This window comes from Gymnoscopelus braueri (assembly GCF_963280865.1).
Source record: "Gymnoscopelus braueri genome assembly, chromosome: 18".
NCBI classification, from domain to species: Eukaryota; Metazoa; Chordata; class Actinopteri; order Myctophiformes; family Myctophidae; genus Gymnoscopelus; species Gymnoscopelus braueri.
In genome coordinates, this window is record NC_137618.1 from 13321008 (window position 1) to 13338929 (window position 17922).

General features: G+C 40.8%; 1 protein-coding gene across 1 annotated transcript in view; it reads left to right on the forward strand.

Annotated features, from left to right (window-relative positions):
- Positions 1-17922, forward strand: part of pth2ra (parathyroid hormone 2 receptor a) — a gene marked incomplete at its 3' end in the record, with an annotated part of 76386 nt that overhangs the window by 21868 nt on the left and 36596 nt on the right. Inside the window, exons 4-7 of the mRNA XM_080456803.1 lie at positions 255-376; positions 3134-3231; positions 6874-7057; positions 11934-12087. Coding sequence (XP_080312929.1) covers positions 255-376; positions 3134-3231; positions 6874-7057; positions 11934-12087 — 558 coding nt within the window. The remainder of the gene's footprint in view (positions 1-254; positions 377-3133; positions 3232-6873; positions 7058-11933; positions 12088-17922) is intronic.

Sequence of the window (17922 nt, forward strand, 5' to 3'; positions counted from 1 at the left end):
TTTTTCCGAAAATAGCAGATCTATAAGCTCACAACGTGTCGCATCGTGACGCATAGCTTGCAGAATGGCTATTTTCAAATAGTCATTGTATAGGTTTAAAGTGGTTAAACTGATTTCTGATGCTATATCAACATAATTTGCTGGGAACCCCCCCCCCCCACCCCCATAAGGACCCCTGGTGGTCCTCAGACCCCACTTTGAGAACCACTGTCCTACAGTACATGACAATCAGAACATGCTGTTTGCGTTTGTAGGTCATGCCTATAGAAAATGTGACATGAATGGTTCGTGGGTGGTTGTGGAGAGCGGGAACAGGACATGGGCCAACTACTCTGAGTGCCTACACTTCCTCCAGCCTACTAACCAAGTAGACAAAGTAAGTATTGGTTGACTGATCCATTAGCTGCGGCTGCATTATTTTGGCGGATGCAAACACAGACCAGTGGTGGTCAGTATCATTTTGAGGTAGCCTACTACTCCACGACATCTCGGAGGCAAATATTGCCCTTTTTAAGTAAAGTAACTTTTTAAGTTACTTTTCAGATCTGGAATTGTTCTTACAAAACGTACATTAACCACTTAGATCCTGTTTTATACAGTACATTTATTTTTTCTGCTATTTTTGAGTAACTGAGTAACTAAAATATTTCACCTATAATTACATGCCTAAAAAGTGGATAAATCAGTTTGTTTTTACAATTGTCTTCAAACCTAGTCCTATGTTGTGCTGATAAGAACAATGGTCACTTCCGGTCTTTGCCGCTGGATTCCTTATACCCAAAAATGTGGGGGGTATGCAGAGTTTCGGGTGTCTACAACCACTTCCTGGTAAAACTGGAAGTGAACAGTTGCAGCATGTGGCAGTGGCACCCAAGGGCCTCGCCCCTGGTGTGGCTATTCTGATGGCAGACCCCTGACCAGTGTAGGTGCCAAGTTTGTATGGATCGGAGCAATGGTACGCCTCGCAGGTCCGCATGTTACGTTTGTGACATCCACCGACCCACCAATTAGGCAATTTGAATACAGGATAAATATCTAAACAATGAAAAGTATCAAGAAGAGCGTGTGACTAGCCTTCATAATAACTACATGGAACACAGTTTATTTGTATCCTGAAAACAGTTTTGGATATACACGTAATAATAATAATAATAATAATGATAATAATACATTTTATTTATAACATTACATTTTTGCAAACCTCAAAGTGCTACAGAGTTTAAAAACATGGCATAACACAGCAAAGGCAACCACACAATTACATGGGACCCTACTAGGCTAAAGGGTCAAATTAGTCAAAGTTTTCCACCCGACAGCGACGATGTGTCAAGCCTTTGAAGTTCTGTCTCTAGAAATGGCATGTGTTCTGGGTACTCACAGTGGGCCAATAGCAGTGATTCTCTACCTTTTCAATTTCAAGGACCCCCAGTTTGATATGCATCAGGCCACTGACCCCCATTTGATTTGATTTGATTTGATTTAATCTCTGGGATCCCAATCTACACTGTGAAATCCTCAGTGTTAATTTAACACTGAGAGTGTTCAAATTACTGGTCCATTTGGTTCTATTTGTACACATTCAGAGTTGAAGACTCTTAACACATTCCATGCCAGACGTTAATCTCATAATGTACTCACCAGTGCCAACGTGTTATTGTTGTTTTTTTGTTTTTTTCACGTCGCCATAGACCTTGTTAAAATCCTTAAGATTGAGCTGTGCACTGTCTGTATACAGTAACATCGGCGACATCTCACTGAATCTACCAGTGCAAACCACGTGTCAAACAGAGCTCCATGGTTGTAGTTAGAGCGGTTTACGTTAAACAGTGATATGCGAGGAGAAAAATCAGTTTCAGTTTCGTCATTAGAACGAGGGCCGACGCGATCGGCAAAACCGGATCCCAAATAATTCTGTTTCCGGTCTTCAAACCGGAACCGGAAATGGATCAAAAAAATCCGAAAGTGCACCGGGTGAAATCAACGCGAACCGGCGGTTCGCGTAGATCTACGCGATTGGCACGCTGCGGCTTTAAATAGGTTCGCGTAGATCTACGCGATTGGCATTCAATGTGTTAAGGGTCTATTTGGACCCCTGGTGGTCTCCGGACACCAACATTGAGAACCAGTGTTATATAGTACGTGAGTAGTACATAAAAAACACACACATAGAAAGTCAAGACCAGATTACAATCAGGCACTGTAATAATATTCTGTGTATAATATAAGTGTTGCACCTCCAATAGGCGTCAATACTGCTAAATCCTCAGTTCATTTCTGAGATAATTCAAATGTACCCTGTCAGAATCAAATTTCACTGCGGTGTTTCACTGTGGCCTACACTGAATAAATACAATCTCTGTTCAGATATTTTTCTTCATGGCAGTATGCCGGTTTTAAAGAAACAAAACACTGCACAGGGCAATCCACCCTGACAAAATGATACTGTAAACTTCAACATTTGTGTTAATCCCATTGTTTCCCAACCTTTTAGCGTTGGAGCCCCCATCTGACAAAAGTAGAGACCCCCAACACACACACACACACACACACACACACACACACACACACACACACACACACACACACACACACACACACACACACACACACACACACACACACACACACACACACACACACACAAAATGATACTCTGTTATGTTTAATACTGAACCGTCAAACTCAAATATTGGAAATAGCAGATCTACAACCTCACATCTTGTAGATCTGCTATTTTCACACAATGTTCGCGTATAGGGCTTAAATGCTAGGTTTCATGTGGTTACATTTAACAGTGTTATTATGGTACTTCACAATGTTACATTTGTTACGTGTGGGAGTTTGCTATGTAATGGTCAGGAGAGTTTATGATTTTGTGCAACATATTTAGGAGTTTTGACTGTCTTTGTTGGTTTGAAAAGGCCCTTTGATTGCTATCTCCACCCTTTGCACTGCCCCAGACCCCATGTTAGGCAATCTGGGAACCCATCGTCAAAAGAAAAGGGAAAAACAGCGCCCTCTGATGTTTTTTTCCTTTGGATTTGATTTGCAGTAGCGCAGCTTGGAATCTGTTCTTGAGAGATTACTTGTCGGGAAACACTGATCTATGCGGTATCTGTATCTGTCTACACAGCAGGACTTCTTTGACAAGCTCTATGTCATGTATACCATCGGCTACGCTCTGTCCTTCAGCTCTCTGCTAGTGGCCATCGTCATCATCGGATACTTCAGGTGAGCGGAGGATCTGATAAGGTCTTGCAAGGTCTACAGACTCGAAGATATTCATAGCTAACAGCCTCCCCAGAAGCTGTTCCTTCAACATATGACATTAAATCTGCGGACTGAAGCAAATGTAACGAGTTACTTCAATCATTAAATGCATACATCTGCAAACAACAATAACAAACACAACAAGGCAGCAATGCACGAGGAAAAAAACAAACAGCTGAAGGAATGCAGTATGCAGTAGATAGATATGCAGTAGATATGAACCAGTGTTCATATAGGAATGCAGTAGATATGTAGTAGATAGATATGCAGTAGATATGAACTAGTGTTCATATAGGAATGCAGTATGCAGTAGATAGATGTGCAGTAGTATGTGTGTATATAGCAGAAAAAAACACATAGAAAGTATACCAGATGGGGTGGAGGCATTTGGTATAAAATGCAGAGATCAGGCACTGTATATTTGAGGGAGTAGACACAATAACAGAGAGGAAGACAGAGTCATTAAACTTTGTTATTATAGCAGCAGTAGTAAAACCCTAAGAAATGTAGAACTTTGAGAAATCTTGACATAGCTGAATCTGCGTGTGTGTGCGTGCGTGCGTGTGTGCATGTGTGTGTGTGCGCGCGTGTGCACGCGTAATTTTGCAAACCGCTGGACCAGTCAGCATGATACCATTATTTACTGCACACTAAAAGTTTGCAGAGGAAGACACTGAAGCAATATTGTTCAAATGAGCCTCGAGTCATGACTCATTCCTTCCTCTGTTATGCTCTTGTTGCTCTTTCAAGCTCAATCTCTCTGTCTGTCTGTCTGTCCCTTTACATGCCACACCACTCAATTTGTATCCGTTGATATCTCAGCCCTTTCAAGTCATCCCCAACATTTGTATTCTCCTATCGTGCTGTATAACCTCTCCTCTCCTGGCCTTTGTACTGCTGTGTGCAATTATATTCGTCCTGGGCCCATTCCATGTTCTGTTTGCAATAGCAAAAACACCATGTCCCTTGATCTTAGGCTACCAACCTGGGAATTATCTCTTAACAACCAACAACGAATAAAATCATAGCCTGAGGGGGGCCGAGAACACAACTACAGACCCCAGCCCTTGGCAAAAATGATAATAAACAGCTTAAATTTGAGAGAAGTGAATAATTGGCTTCCTCATTCCCTATGTGTGAGGAAAAGTGTATTTTTCTTATTGTGATTTTATCTAGCTTACTTTATATTGGATGTTTTTAAACCTGATTTCTGTGCATGAGATTGCTTCTCCTCCTTTGCTTAATTTAACATCTATAATGTAGGCGATTATGATATAATGGGATGATGACTAATTTATAAGATCTATGTTTGATATTATGACGTCAGGGGTCTTCACTATTCTTCAGGCCAAGGACCCGTAAGTTGAGAGACAGATGAAGCACGGACCCCCGCTACATATTGTATGAATTGTGTTGCAGATTAAACTTTTACAATAGATTTCATAGATAGCTTCATAGACTGTTTGACAGCACTATGATCAGTGTTGCGTAAATTAATGTTTTTTGTTTGTTGACAATTATCTTTTCTATAAATAACCGTCAATACTTAGTAAACTTGACCTTTGGCTCTGTACTTGGTCTGTTTCCCTCTCTCGTGCGAGCGAGCGTACAGTATGTATGTGTGTGTTAGCGTGCAAACACGACACACTCGCTTCAGTGGCCAATGTAACAACACATGACAGTCTTCAGAAGCACACACACGCTGTCATTATTCTATTAAAGTTTGCACAGAACACAACCTTTATTCTATCACTGCCTGCATTGTAACATTATGGCAACACTAGGTAACACTATTTACATTGCAATTAATTTATAACTTCAATTAATAACTTTAAAAAGTATATTTAAAATGATAATATTGCATTTTGCCATAGTGTGTGACCGAGATGTGTTTTCTTCTTATTATTAATTAATTAATTAATCCAAAAAAATCACACCCTGTGTGAAGTGGGCGGTGTGGTCATCACAGTGGTCATCACAGTGATGGAAGCTCACATAAAATGGTTTTTTTTAAGTGCATAGTCCTATTTATAGGTTATTAATTTCATCATGTGTCTCGCTAGCCAATCACAGTGCTGAATAGAGTCAGCCAATAGAGTCAGCCAATCACAGTACAGCTAGGGGTGTACTAATGCTAGGGGTGTACTAATTATGAGCCAATCACAGTACAGCGAAGGGTGTACTAATGAGGTGTCCCAACCCCACTTATAGGGGCGGCTACACCGCCCAAAAATGGGGGGGGGGGGGTTCTGCATGTTGATTCCAGGGACATGGCATATTAGCATATTCATTAGGGGTTGTTCCTGCAGGTGTGGCATAATGGCATAATTGATAGATCCTGGAATTGTTAATGAGGGCACAGACAGAGCCAAGTTCAAGGTACTACAGTATATTACTACTTTATACAGTAGATGTTTTTTGGGTGAGGAAAATACTTGGCAGGGGCATTATTGATCAAACATTTATATTCATGACCATGTTCATATTCATTACATGATGTGTGAACTGCAACTTTAACCTCCTTGGCTGGTTTGGATGGTTAATCACACCTGCAACCATTGAGCATATTAGCCTATATTGACGTGACGCATATCCAAGTAGGATTGAAATGTTACTATGTTGGTATGGATGCATGGAGCATACAGGCCTTACTCCTTTCATTCACGCTGTATCTAATAGCCTTGCACCTACAGCATGTGATGTGCGTGTATTCTCTCTCCTTCAACAGTAACAAGAAAAGCGCAAGTAACAGTCAGTAATAAAATAATATTGTCAGTAATGAAAAAGCACTCAGTGTAGGAAGTAGGACAAAACAGCAGAAACCATGGATTACAACAGCGGTAATAAACATCACCATCAGCAGTCACATAAACTCGGGATGAGAGCTAAGTGAAATGGGGTACTTACTACTTACAGTGCTCAATCAATAATGTCCAGCAGAGCCCTTTGTGGTTCTCAAGTCAGGCAGGAGGTTTTGGGAACAGAATCAACAGATGACTCATTCACTCATGTTGTACAAATACAAATACAAATCTGCATACCAGTAATACATAGCATTGCTGCTCCCAAATGCAAATTACGTTACGTTTTGAGCCACCAGGCTCTTCTTCAAACCAGGTCTGAGGAAGAGCCTGGTGGCTCAAAACGTTTCACAATAGTATGTTATTCTTTATACACTGTTTAACTTTTTTGATCCAGCACCCAGCCTAGTAGGTCTGGGACTGGGATGTGCGTGTCTTTTAGCTGTTAATCAGCTTCTTTCTCATCATTCACTCATGTTGACATTTCGGTTATTGAAAGTCCAGGAGCAGAGTGTTAATGGTTCAACAAGCTTTCCACAGTAATCCGTGACATTTTAGTAAGAATTATGTGTAAACAAAAAAAAAAGGCAAATATGATTTTCCTGACTGACTCTTGGTGAGGTTATCTTCAGTTTACATCTCTCTAATCTTCAGCTTGCTAACATAATGAGACAACCTAATTTCTAATAGTAATAGTATTAGAATGTCTGCGTGAATTTGGACTGTAAATACGTTTTAGTTTGTTCATATAGTTTGTTTTAGTTTACATATTTATACAATCCTATTTTCTCTCTCACTACAGGCGTCTTCACTGTACCAGGAACTACATCCATATGCATCTGTTTGTTTCCTTCATGTTACGGGCCGTCATCATCTTTGTGAAGGACAATGTTGTTGATACTGCCGCTGGCTTGCAGGAGTTTGATTCAGCTCTGATGGACAACTTTAAAACTGTTACAATGGCCCCACTGGACAACTCTCAGTATGTGAGTAATGCTTGCTCCCTTTCAACTGACCCATAAAACTGTGTTCACTCTCATTTGGCTACTGTGGTTAACAATTTATAATCGGGGCATTTAGCAGACTTTTATCCAGGGTTCAGAGAGTTAGCCTTATCTGTGACTGCCCCCTCCGCTGTAGCCCCGCTGTATCCACCGCTGTAGCCCCGCTGTATCCACCGCTGTAGACCCGCTGTATCCGCTGTATCCGCTGTATCCTACAGCATGGGTTCCCAAACTTTTCAGCCCGCGACCCCAAAATAATGCGGAAATTGACTCGCGACCCCACCTAAACCTGGAGGTCATTTATGCACATAAACGTGCACGTTCGGTGCGCAGTTGTAATGTATTAAAATGGTAAAATGTACTATTTGTGATCATTTTTAGATTGTATTTCATCCATTCTGTTGAATTTAAAATTGATAAAAGTTTTTTTTATTATTATTTTTTACCCAAAATAAATTCGCGACCCCACCTTTGGGAACCCCTGTCCTACAGATGAATGTGTAGTTTATACGGAGTGGAAACATTTATCAACATTTTGCAGCAACCTTTTAAATCTGAGAGAATCAACCAGGTGCTCAACAGAGATAAGAAATATATTTTAAAGTAAAAACATCGAGTGAAGAAAAACAGATAAGATCCTAGCACACAAAGATCAGGAGGAGAAGATGTAGATCTAAAATATCTGTTGTGGCAAAAGAGTAAAACCCGTTTTACTTTTTTTTTGTAACTGTCAGTATGCTGTGACTGAAAGAATTTTGTACTTAGACATGGACTGACAGAGTACTGAAAGAGACAATTAGAGAGAGAGAACTCAATTTGTTGTGATCCCTGGTGAACAAAACCCATCAGACCTGGTTAAATAGGATACTATACAATCAAATGATGATTCCAGGCACAACATCATTCTCCCCATGAACGCAGCTGAGGAACAAGACCCTTGAAGTTGTTTTTTGTGCGTTTCTGTCAATTATAGTTTTGCATTTTTCATTGTTGTTCCTACTTTTTGTTTTCAATTTCTGTTTAGTTTTAATTCGTTTTTACAGCGCGGTTGCAACTTGAATGTATTTTTTTTAAATTGAAAAGGCTTACTATTAGTTTAGTTTGTATTAAGTCTTACTTTTTTATTGTAATATGGATTAGTCAGGGGCTAGATTCAACAAGGTTAGAAAAAGAGCAAAAATAGCCGATCTACAATCCTTACAAAATCTAAATGTTAAATGCTATTTTTGAAGATATTTGAAAAAGACTAAAACTAAGGCAATTTTTTGTTAATTTTAGGTAGTTTTGTAAACACACACAACGGTTTCAGTTAGTTATCGTATTTTTGTAGAGCCTCATTTTTATTTCAGTTAACTAAAATGTTTGTGTTAGTTATTTTGTTAGTTTTAGATCACTTTAATAACCCTGGTTGCAGGTGGATTAAATCATTACCAATCAATTATTGCTCTTCATTACATTTAATAAACCCTCTGTACTTAAACCAATACCGAGGTCAGCGCTGTACTTGGTCTGCCCTTGTTTTCTCTCTACAATTTTTTTTTTGGAAAATTTCATCAACAAATAAAAACTAGACTAAAATGTTAAGGAGGGACTAGTAAAGAAGAGATCCAGTAGAACTAAGACATGTCATTTCATGTTTAGTTGCTCTCGGGTGTTGCCCTCTGAAAATAGCAAACTATCAAAATCAAAATAGCAGATCTACATCTAGCAGATCTACAAGCTCACAACGTTTCGCTCTGCGACACGTTGTGAGCTTGTAGATCGGCTATTTTCAGCATGCAACCAAGTGTAAACATTGACATTAACACTATAATAAAGACACTGTCAGACAGGTATTCAAACCTTGTTAAACGTGGCGGATACAGAACGTACCTAATGATTGTGCCTAGAAAGCCCGAGTTTTTTAAGCTTAGATATTATGACCAGTGGATGATGTCAATATGACAATTCTTGGATAAGAAGAAAGTCTGCACACTGTTCTCAAGCTCCAAATAATTTACTTTTTATTTATGCAACGTTTCGACCTTCTAGGTCTTCATCAGGCAAATATTATAATGACAGACAAAAGCATCATATACAGTATATACACAAACATTGGCTAGTGATGATATACAACACCTGGGAGTCAGGAGGAGCAAAAAGCAAAAAACAGGACCAGGTAACTTTAAAAAAATCACACCACTGCAAGTCCAATTGTTTCTAAACACACAGTCGATCCGTGCACGTTGCTCAGACAACAAACATTCCGATCGGGGCGGAGTCTCTGTGCAGCAGCCCAACGTAAAAACCATGTTTTCGCTATGTGAATGGAAAACTCACTTACTTTTTCACCTCGCCTCGATTCGCTAAATCCCTTATGATCGTGTGTTTGTAGACACACAGGGTAGTTGTGTGAGTGGCCCAGAGAAGAAATTTTCTATCGGCGACATTCCATTTTGCAGTAGTAGCGGTTTCTAAACAGCGTTTCTAAACAGCGTTCCGCGGCGGAGAAAGACAAAGCCGAGATAATGGCGATTTAGCGGAAGGTTTAGAGCTGCGGCAGGCGGAAACGGAAATCTTCGATTGACGTCATTTCCGTATCCGGGTGTGTTACAATGAAATGTGTCACTTCGAGAGATGAACGACGATGAGATCTTTATAAAATAAATGTTTTATCAAAATTACATTTTTTACGTTCTTGGCAGAATTGGTAATTGGAAATAATTAATTTTTTTACGTTCTAGGCAGGGAATGAGTTAAAATGTAAAATTCTCTATTAGCTGTGAAGGGTCTTCTTTCATGTGTATCAGTCATGATTGTTTCGCCATCAAACAATATCAAGCAAAAAGGAAACATCGGTCCTTCTTCTCTCCAAACAATCGCGCACCTAAATGGAACCGTCGTCCTAAAACACCCTCGCCCGGGTCTAATCCGGCGGCCACAGTCCGCGAAAAAAAATGGGGCAGTGTGTTTTAGGACGAGCGTTCCGTTTTCCACCCGGTTGCTGTTTTTCTGCTCGGAGGTATTTTCTTTTTCTTTTTTCTTCGTCCCAGAAGTGGGGGGGATATATCACCCACAATGGCAAGCCTCAAGCAACAAGTTATGGAAATATATAATTAAATTTAAAAAACAATTATAAAGTAGTGAGAGGCAAGTGTGGCATGAGGCGTGTGAAGAGGTTAAATTGCGTGACTCACTCTCAAAGGGTGAGACTTGGCAGCTCTGAGTGGCAACTGTGTGCAATGCACATACTGTACACAAAAAATGCAAGTTTTTTTGTCATTCTCACACCGACCGGGATATATCCAAACGTGGTGCGATTACATGTAGCACAACGCATGTGGTATATCTTGTGCCCCTGTGGGTTGGCATATGTGGGCAAGACATCCCGAGAGTCACGATATGTTGGTGTTGAGAAGGTTGAAAAGCCACCCAGAGGTGGAGATCTCGAAAGGTTACTTCTCAAACGTGAGACCTATTGGATTTATCTCCTCAATACCATGTCTCCTGATGGTATAAATGAGGAATTTGATATAAAGCCTTTCCTCTAGTTTATGTTTTTTTAGCTTCTTTTTTTGTTCCCTCATAGAGACATAAATTTATTCTAGGCTAGTCCTCTATACCCAGTCAGTGGTCTAGGGGTAGTCTACCTGGTACCTTGTGCTGAAGATCCCTGGTTCAAACCTCACCAGGGACGCTAACATAACAAACTTATCATGGATAGGCCTATATACAATATATCATCATCATTTATGACTTTTAACTGTTTTTATTGTTGTTTTTTCAGAAATGTACTGACTGGCTATTAGTATCTAATATGTTAAATGAAATATGAAAAGTCTATTTCCTGCCCATGCATTGAACATTCCCCAGAGGAGTGCAGACAGTTTTTTTTTGTCCCTGTGATTGGAGTGTTTTTTGCTCCTCCTGACTCCCAGGTGTTGTATATCATCATTAGCCAATGTTTGTGTATATATATGATGCTTTTGTCATTATAATATTTGCCTGATGAAGACCTAGAAGGTGAAAACGTTAAATATAAATAAAAAGTATGTTTTTTGGAGCTTGAGAACAGTGTGCTTGAGAACAGTTCTTCTTCTTATCCTTGATTCTTCCCTTGATGTCCAGCACCTGGCCTAAATGCAGGCGTGGGATGTGCACACAATTTATTCTCTCTGTGAATATGACAATTCTTCTCACTGTCTCTGATTGTCTTTAATGCTTTGAAAAGTACAAAGCCAGCAGTTCAATTCAAGTTTAGAAAGTGAAGAAAGTGAAGTAGGAAGTAGACAAAAGTATAGAGATGGCCATGGAAATATTAACAATAATACACTTTGACTTTTAAAGCTTTCTTACTAACGTACTATCTTAATAAAATAAAATAAAGTTCAAAGGGATGAGAACTAACCATGGTAAGTCCTCATCCCTTTGAACTTTATTTTATTTTATTAAGATAGTACGTACACTCTCCCTCTTTAAAAACACAGCATGTGTTCTCCATCATTTCTACTGGACTAGTATACATTTAGTATTTATGGTAATATTATTGACCACTCATTTTGTATGTCTGTGGCAAAAATGTTGTTTGAGGAAAATGTCCATCACAAGCCGGCATGTTGACGACCCCTGCTCAAGACTAAATGTCTGCTTTAATTCATTTTTCCCAGTGATTCATCTACTGTAGTTATGCACACAGTCCTGTTCCACAGACACACCACACTGTTTTGCCTGATGTCATTTTTTGAAGCGTCTGCGCCTGTAGCGATGGGTCTGGTTTTGATCAATCCCTAAGAATCTCAATAACTTATTTAAAACGCATGATTTGTTTCTCCATACATTATGTCATCAGTAGGATGCATGTGTTCTGTTTCTTCGTTAGATTGGCTGCAAGGTTGCAGTGCTGCTTTTCATCTATTTCCTTTCCACCAACTATTACTGGATCCTGGTGGAAGGTCTCTATCTCCATAGTCTTATCTTCATGGCCTTCCTATCAGACAGCAGATACCTGTGGGGATTCACGCTCATTGGATGGGGTGAGTAGAAAAACTCTCAGTAGCTTACATAACATTAGACACGGTACAGGGATATCAAGTATCAGTATCACCATCTAATGTGTGCGTGTGTGTGTGTGAGAGAGGGGCAGAACAGATATACTGTAGTAGTCGAGGACAGTGTTTATCAATCTAAAGCACAGCAAAGTGATGCTTATTGTCTCCGCCAGGCCGAAAGGCATGGCGAGAGAGTATGTTTTACCCCCTGTCCGTCCGTCCGTCCGTCCGTCCGTCCGTCCGTCCGTCCGTGTGTGTGTGTGTGTGTGTGTGTGTGTGTGTGTGTGTGTGTGTGTGTGTGTGTGTGTGTGTGTGTGTGTGTGTGTGTGTGTGTGTGTGTGTGTGTGTGTGTGTGTGTGTGTGTCCGTCCGTCCGTCCGTCCGTCCGTCTGTGACCAGCTAATCTCCCTCACCGTTTGGCTTGATCGCAGTGAAACGGTGTACACACACTCCCTGGATGCCAATTCAGAACCTCTGCCCCAAATCTTTCACATGGGCCTGTTATAGCGCTTTTTGCAAAACAATTTTTTTCACAGTACTCCTACAGATTTTGTCCAAACATCACGCAAATTGGTACACAGTATCTCTATAGTCATTAAACGAAACGGGTATTTCAGATTTTTCATATTCCATCCTGATTGGCTAAAAATTGGCTTCCAAAAGTTTGCAGGAGTGCTCCGTTTTGAACAAAATGTCTCAAAACATGAACACAGCATGCAATTTCCGTGAAATCTTGCACACACAATCCCACTATGCCGAGGAAGAAATGCCACTTGAAAATGTTCTAATCAGCTGGCGCTATAACATGCCGATTACTGTTTTTACCTATAACTGCACCGATCTGTGTAAAAATGTGTATGCACACTCCCTACAAGTCAAGGAAAAACCTTTGCCCTGCCTTTTTCACATCTGCCTTTTATAGCGCCACCAGGACTTATTTAAAAAAAAACAACATATTTCTCCTTTCCCAAATTTCACACAAATCGGTACACATGATCTCTATAGTCATGTGATCAAGACGGATCAAACTTTGCACGCACATTCACACTATGTTGAGGAACAAATGCCACCCTTTTAACATTGGTCTGTTATAGCGCCACCAGCAGGTCTAATTTAGTAAAACAATTTTTTTAAACACAATGCCTCAAATCATGAATGCAGTGTCCGATTGCCGTGCAAGGCCTAAGACAAAATGGCACCCTTTTCACATTGGCCTATTATAGCGCCACCAGGAGGCCACAATAACCTATCTGACCTGGCGGAGACCTGTGCTCCGAGGAGCACTTTTTCTAGTTTATACTTAGTTGTGCGGCGTTGTCTCACACCAAAAAAAGCTAATCTGCGAGCTCCCAATGTGTCACGCTGCAATGCTTTGTGAGCTTGTAGATTGGCTATTTTTGGTCTTAATATAAATCAGGTTTTATGTTTTTTTTGTGTACATTCTAGTAGTCCATATGCACCAGAGTCAAGCAGGAGTCTTTAATCCAAGAACAGAATATTCTGTATGGGGGCTTTGTTGTGGAGCTTGCGGCTACTGGCACAAAGGACTGACAAAGTGACTTTGTGTAGTAATGGCATTAAAAAAAAAAAAGTTTTATCCTTTTTCTTTTCATGTGGACACCACAGTGAGGTTGTCATGTCGACTACAAGGACAACACAAAATACAAACATCGGGACAAAGCAAAACAGTAATGGCATTTTTATGTGTGTGTGTGTGTGTGTGTGTGTGTGTGTGCACACACACACACACACACACACACACACACACACACACACACACAGAAAAAGTGCTCCTCGGAGCACAGGTCTCCGCCAGGTCAGGTAGGTTATCGTGGCCTCCTGGTGGCGCTATAATAGGCCCATTTGAAAAGGGTGCCATTTTTTCTTAGGCCTGGCACGGCAATTGGACACTGCATTCAGGATTTGAGGCATTCTGTAAAAAAAATGTTTTTGCTTTATTAGACCTGCTGGTCCTGCTATTTGTGCAAAATAGGTTTTGCACAAATCGGCCTCCTGGTGGCGCTATAAAAGGCCCATGTGAGAAATTTGGGGCAGAGGTTCTGCTGTGGCATCCAGGGAGTGTGTGTGCACAGTTTCGCTGCGATCAAGCCAACGGTGCCGGAGATTAGCTGTCCACAGACAGAATGACGGACGGACGGACGGACGGACGGACAGGGGGTAAAACATACTCTCTCGCCATGCCTTTTGGCCTGGCGGAGACAATAAATGCATGATAATGCACAATGCACAGGAAATAATTCATTCATATTTACATATGATTTTAACTAATTATAGTTGGGGCTTATCCTGAGTGCAGAGGAGTTTGAAAGCAAAAAGACCTGTGCAACACTAATTAGAGGATGACCAATACCGATTTCTGAGAGAACAGGAAGACTGATATAGTGAGCTGATATTAGCCGATATAGTTGGCGATATACAGCTGATAAGCTATATATTTACTGATGATTCAAAGCACATAAATATCAGATTCAAAGCTCACCCTGACACCACATTTCTTGAGAGGAATCAGGGGGCCTATTTTAACCTCTTTGCAGCTGCTGCACGGCTACACAATGCAGAAAATATTGTTTGAGAGACCCGCTTGTGTCAATATCCATACTTGTAAAGCAATTTAAAGAGTATACATTTTATAATCCACCATGCTACTCAATATGCCAAGGGTTCCCAAACTCCCAAAATGTTTTGGCATTTACATTTATTTTGGAGGAAAGGAAGGGAAGTTCACCACACACTGTAGCTCCCAGTAGAAAATGTATTAAGTGTTAAACAACGTTTCGACCACTGTGGGTCTTCATCAGGTCTGATACATTACATGAAGGAGGCGCGTTACATACAGAGGAACATCACAATCAGAGGCAGCTGTTGTAGTGATTAACCACCGTCACACCCACCAGATCTACAGGCTCAGGCTGAGTAGGTTAGTGCCATGCTGAGAGCTTGTAGATCTGGGAAAGAAAAAAAGGGGGCAGTAAAGCCGACTGTCAATGAAAAAAATAGATTGTCTCACATGATTAGGTAAGGACACCACCATTATTGTGGGATTATTCAAAACACTACTGATTACAACTGTGACATTTTGAGACAGCTTAATGACACTACCGTAAATTTCGGACTATAAGCCGCGACTTTTTTCCCATTTTTCGACCCTGCGGCTTATATAACGGTGCGGCTTATCTATGGATTTTTACAGCTAACGGCCACTAGGAGACCTCCTAAATCTATGGATTTTACACCCGCGGTTTATAGTCCAGTGCGGCTTATATATGCACAAATCATTCAATTTAGCTTCTGCGGCTTATATTCAGGTGCGGCTTATAGTGCGAAAATTACGGTACTTTCTATAGAAAACTTCCCTCTGATCCCACTAATCAATTCAGAGCAACTGTACTGTACATGATAAACTTGATTTCTGGTTCAACAACAAGGAACTTGTTAAAGACAAACATCTTTTCATGAAAATTGATCATCCTGTCATTCCAGTCATTTACACTCTGCCTAAGGTGCATAAGTCACAAACTGTTCCTCTTGTTGGTAGACCGATAGTCAGTGGCATTTTATTGACCATTGGCTTAAACCTTGGGTTAATTCTCTTTCTTCCGACACTAGAGACTCTATCGATTTTATCAATAAGTTGAAATCTATCGGTATACCCCCTGCTTGTTTATTGGTCACGCTTCACGTGGCCAGCCTCTATACCAATATTCCACACAGTGGCGGTATAGAGGCAGTTAATACTTTTTTGGACTGCCAAAGGGACCCTTCAGACAAACCCAGTACCACATATATTAGTGAACTCACTGATAGTGCTCACTTCTAACTGCTTCAAGATTATTACCTTCAAACTAAAGGCACAGTTATGGGTAGTGCTATGGCTCCCAACTACGCTAATCTCTACATGGGTTTCTTTTAAATGTCCTTTGTGCTCAACGCTGACGCCAACCCCTTCTATTCCAATATACTCTCCTACCAACGTTACATTGATGATATATTTATAATTTGGAATGATGCGGCTGAAAACCATAATCTGTTTCACCACTATCAAAACTCCTGTAATGACCATTTAAATTTCACACTTGAATTCAGTGATTCCCGTATAGTTTTTTTTAATGTTTTGGTACTTAAAGAAGGGGTTACTCTGCAGACGGGTCTATTCCGTAAACCCACAGATAGGAACACTTTACTTCATGGTGACAGCTTCCACCCCTGACATCTTGTTAAGAGCCTTCCAATCAGTCAGTTCCGTAGGTAAATGGTGCATTCATATAGCGCTTTTATCCAAAGCGCTTTACATAGATTTTGCATTACATTCACCCATTCCCACACACATTCATACAATGATGGTGGAGGAAACCATGCAAGGCACCAACCTGCTCATCGGGAGCAATTAGGGGTTCAGCGTCTTGCTCAAGGACACCTCGACACTAACTGGGGGAGCCCAGGATCGAACTGGGATCCTCGTGTGCTCCATCCGGCCGCTCTACTGGCCACTCTACCCCTGAGCCACTGCCGCCATAGGGCAAGAAGGGTGTGTAGCTCTGATGAGCATTATCAAATACAAGCAGACGACCTTACCAACAGGTTTTTGATACAGGGGTATAAAGCAGAGTGGATTGACACCGCTTTTCAATGTTTTGAGTCTGTTACACAGGAGGAGTGTCTGATTCCCACTACACGCACACAACAACAAAATAATAAGGGACCAACTTGTTCACTCCTACACACCCACGAATTCCACTTTTCTATCAGACATTCCTCCTGGTAATTATGTGTTCCAGTTGTGCCAAAGTGGCTACACCAACAAATGTAAGTCCTTCACACATCCACACAGTGGAAAATAAGTGACAATAGGTGGAGTGATCACATGCTCTACCACCTTTGTGGTTCATCTGCCTCAAATGCCTGTGTGGACTAGCTTACGTAGGTAAGACTACTAGCCCTCCGCACTCGAATCAGTGAACACAGGAGTAATATCAGATGTGGTGATGTGCGCAACCCTGTTGCAGCACATTTTAATAAATGTGGACACAGCATCACTTCATTTAGTTATTGGGGGATAGAAAAGGTAGACCAACCCACCCCGTCCGTGGTGGTGATTATAACCGCTTACTCCTCCAACGTGAAGCCTTTTATATATACACACTCAATACTATGGCTCCTTGTGGGCTCAACGAATAATTTGATGTCAAGCCATTTCTGTGATTCTTCTCTATTATTTTTTATCTTCGTGTATATTTGTAATTTTGCACCGTCTTTGATTTTGTCCTTTTTTGTCGTTATATCTAGGCGTTTTTATTGAGAAGTTACTTTTAATTTTCATGTATTTATTTCACATGAACTATACTGTTGGCCTTATAACCACCCCCCTGTAATCCCCTTTAATTGGAGAATTGTTCTCCTTTTTTCATTGACAGTCAGCTTTACTACCCCCTTTTTTCTTTCCCAGATCTACAAGCTCTCAGCATGGCACTAACCTACTGAGCCTGTAGATTTGGTGGGTGTGACGGTGGTTAATCACTACTACAGCCGCCTCTGATTGTGGCGTTCCTCTCCTGTTGTATATAACACACCTCCTTCAAGCGGGTTTTTAAGGTCCTTGGGTTTCAGAAAGGCGCTATATAAATTCAAGTTATTACGGTTTGTTTACTGTTGAGTGAGAAAACGATGTTGCACATTAAGCTAATCATCTGGGGACCCCCCAAAATAATTTGGGGACCTGACCCCCAGTTTTGGGAACCACTGCAATATGCCAGGTACTACGATAGACCTGATAGGCGTAGGTTTAGCACTACTTGGAGTGTGT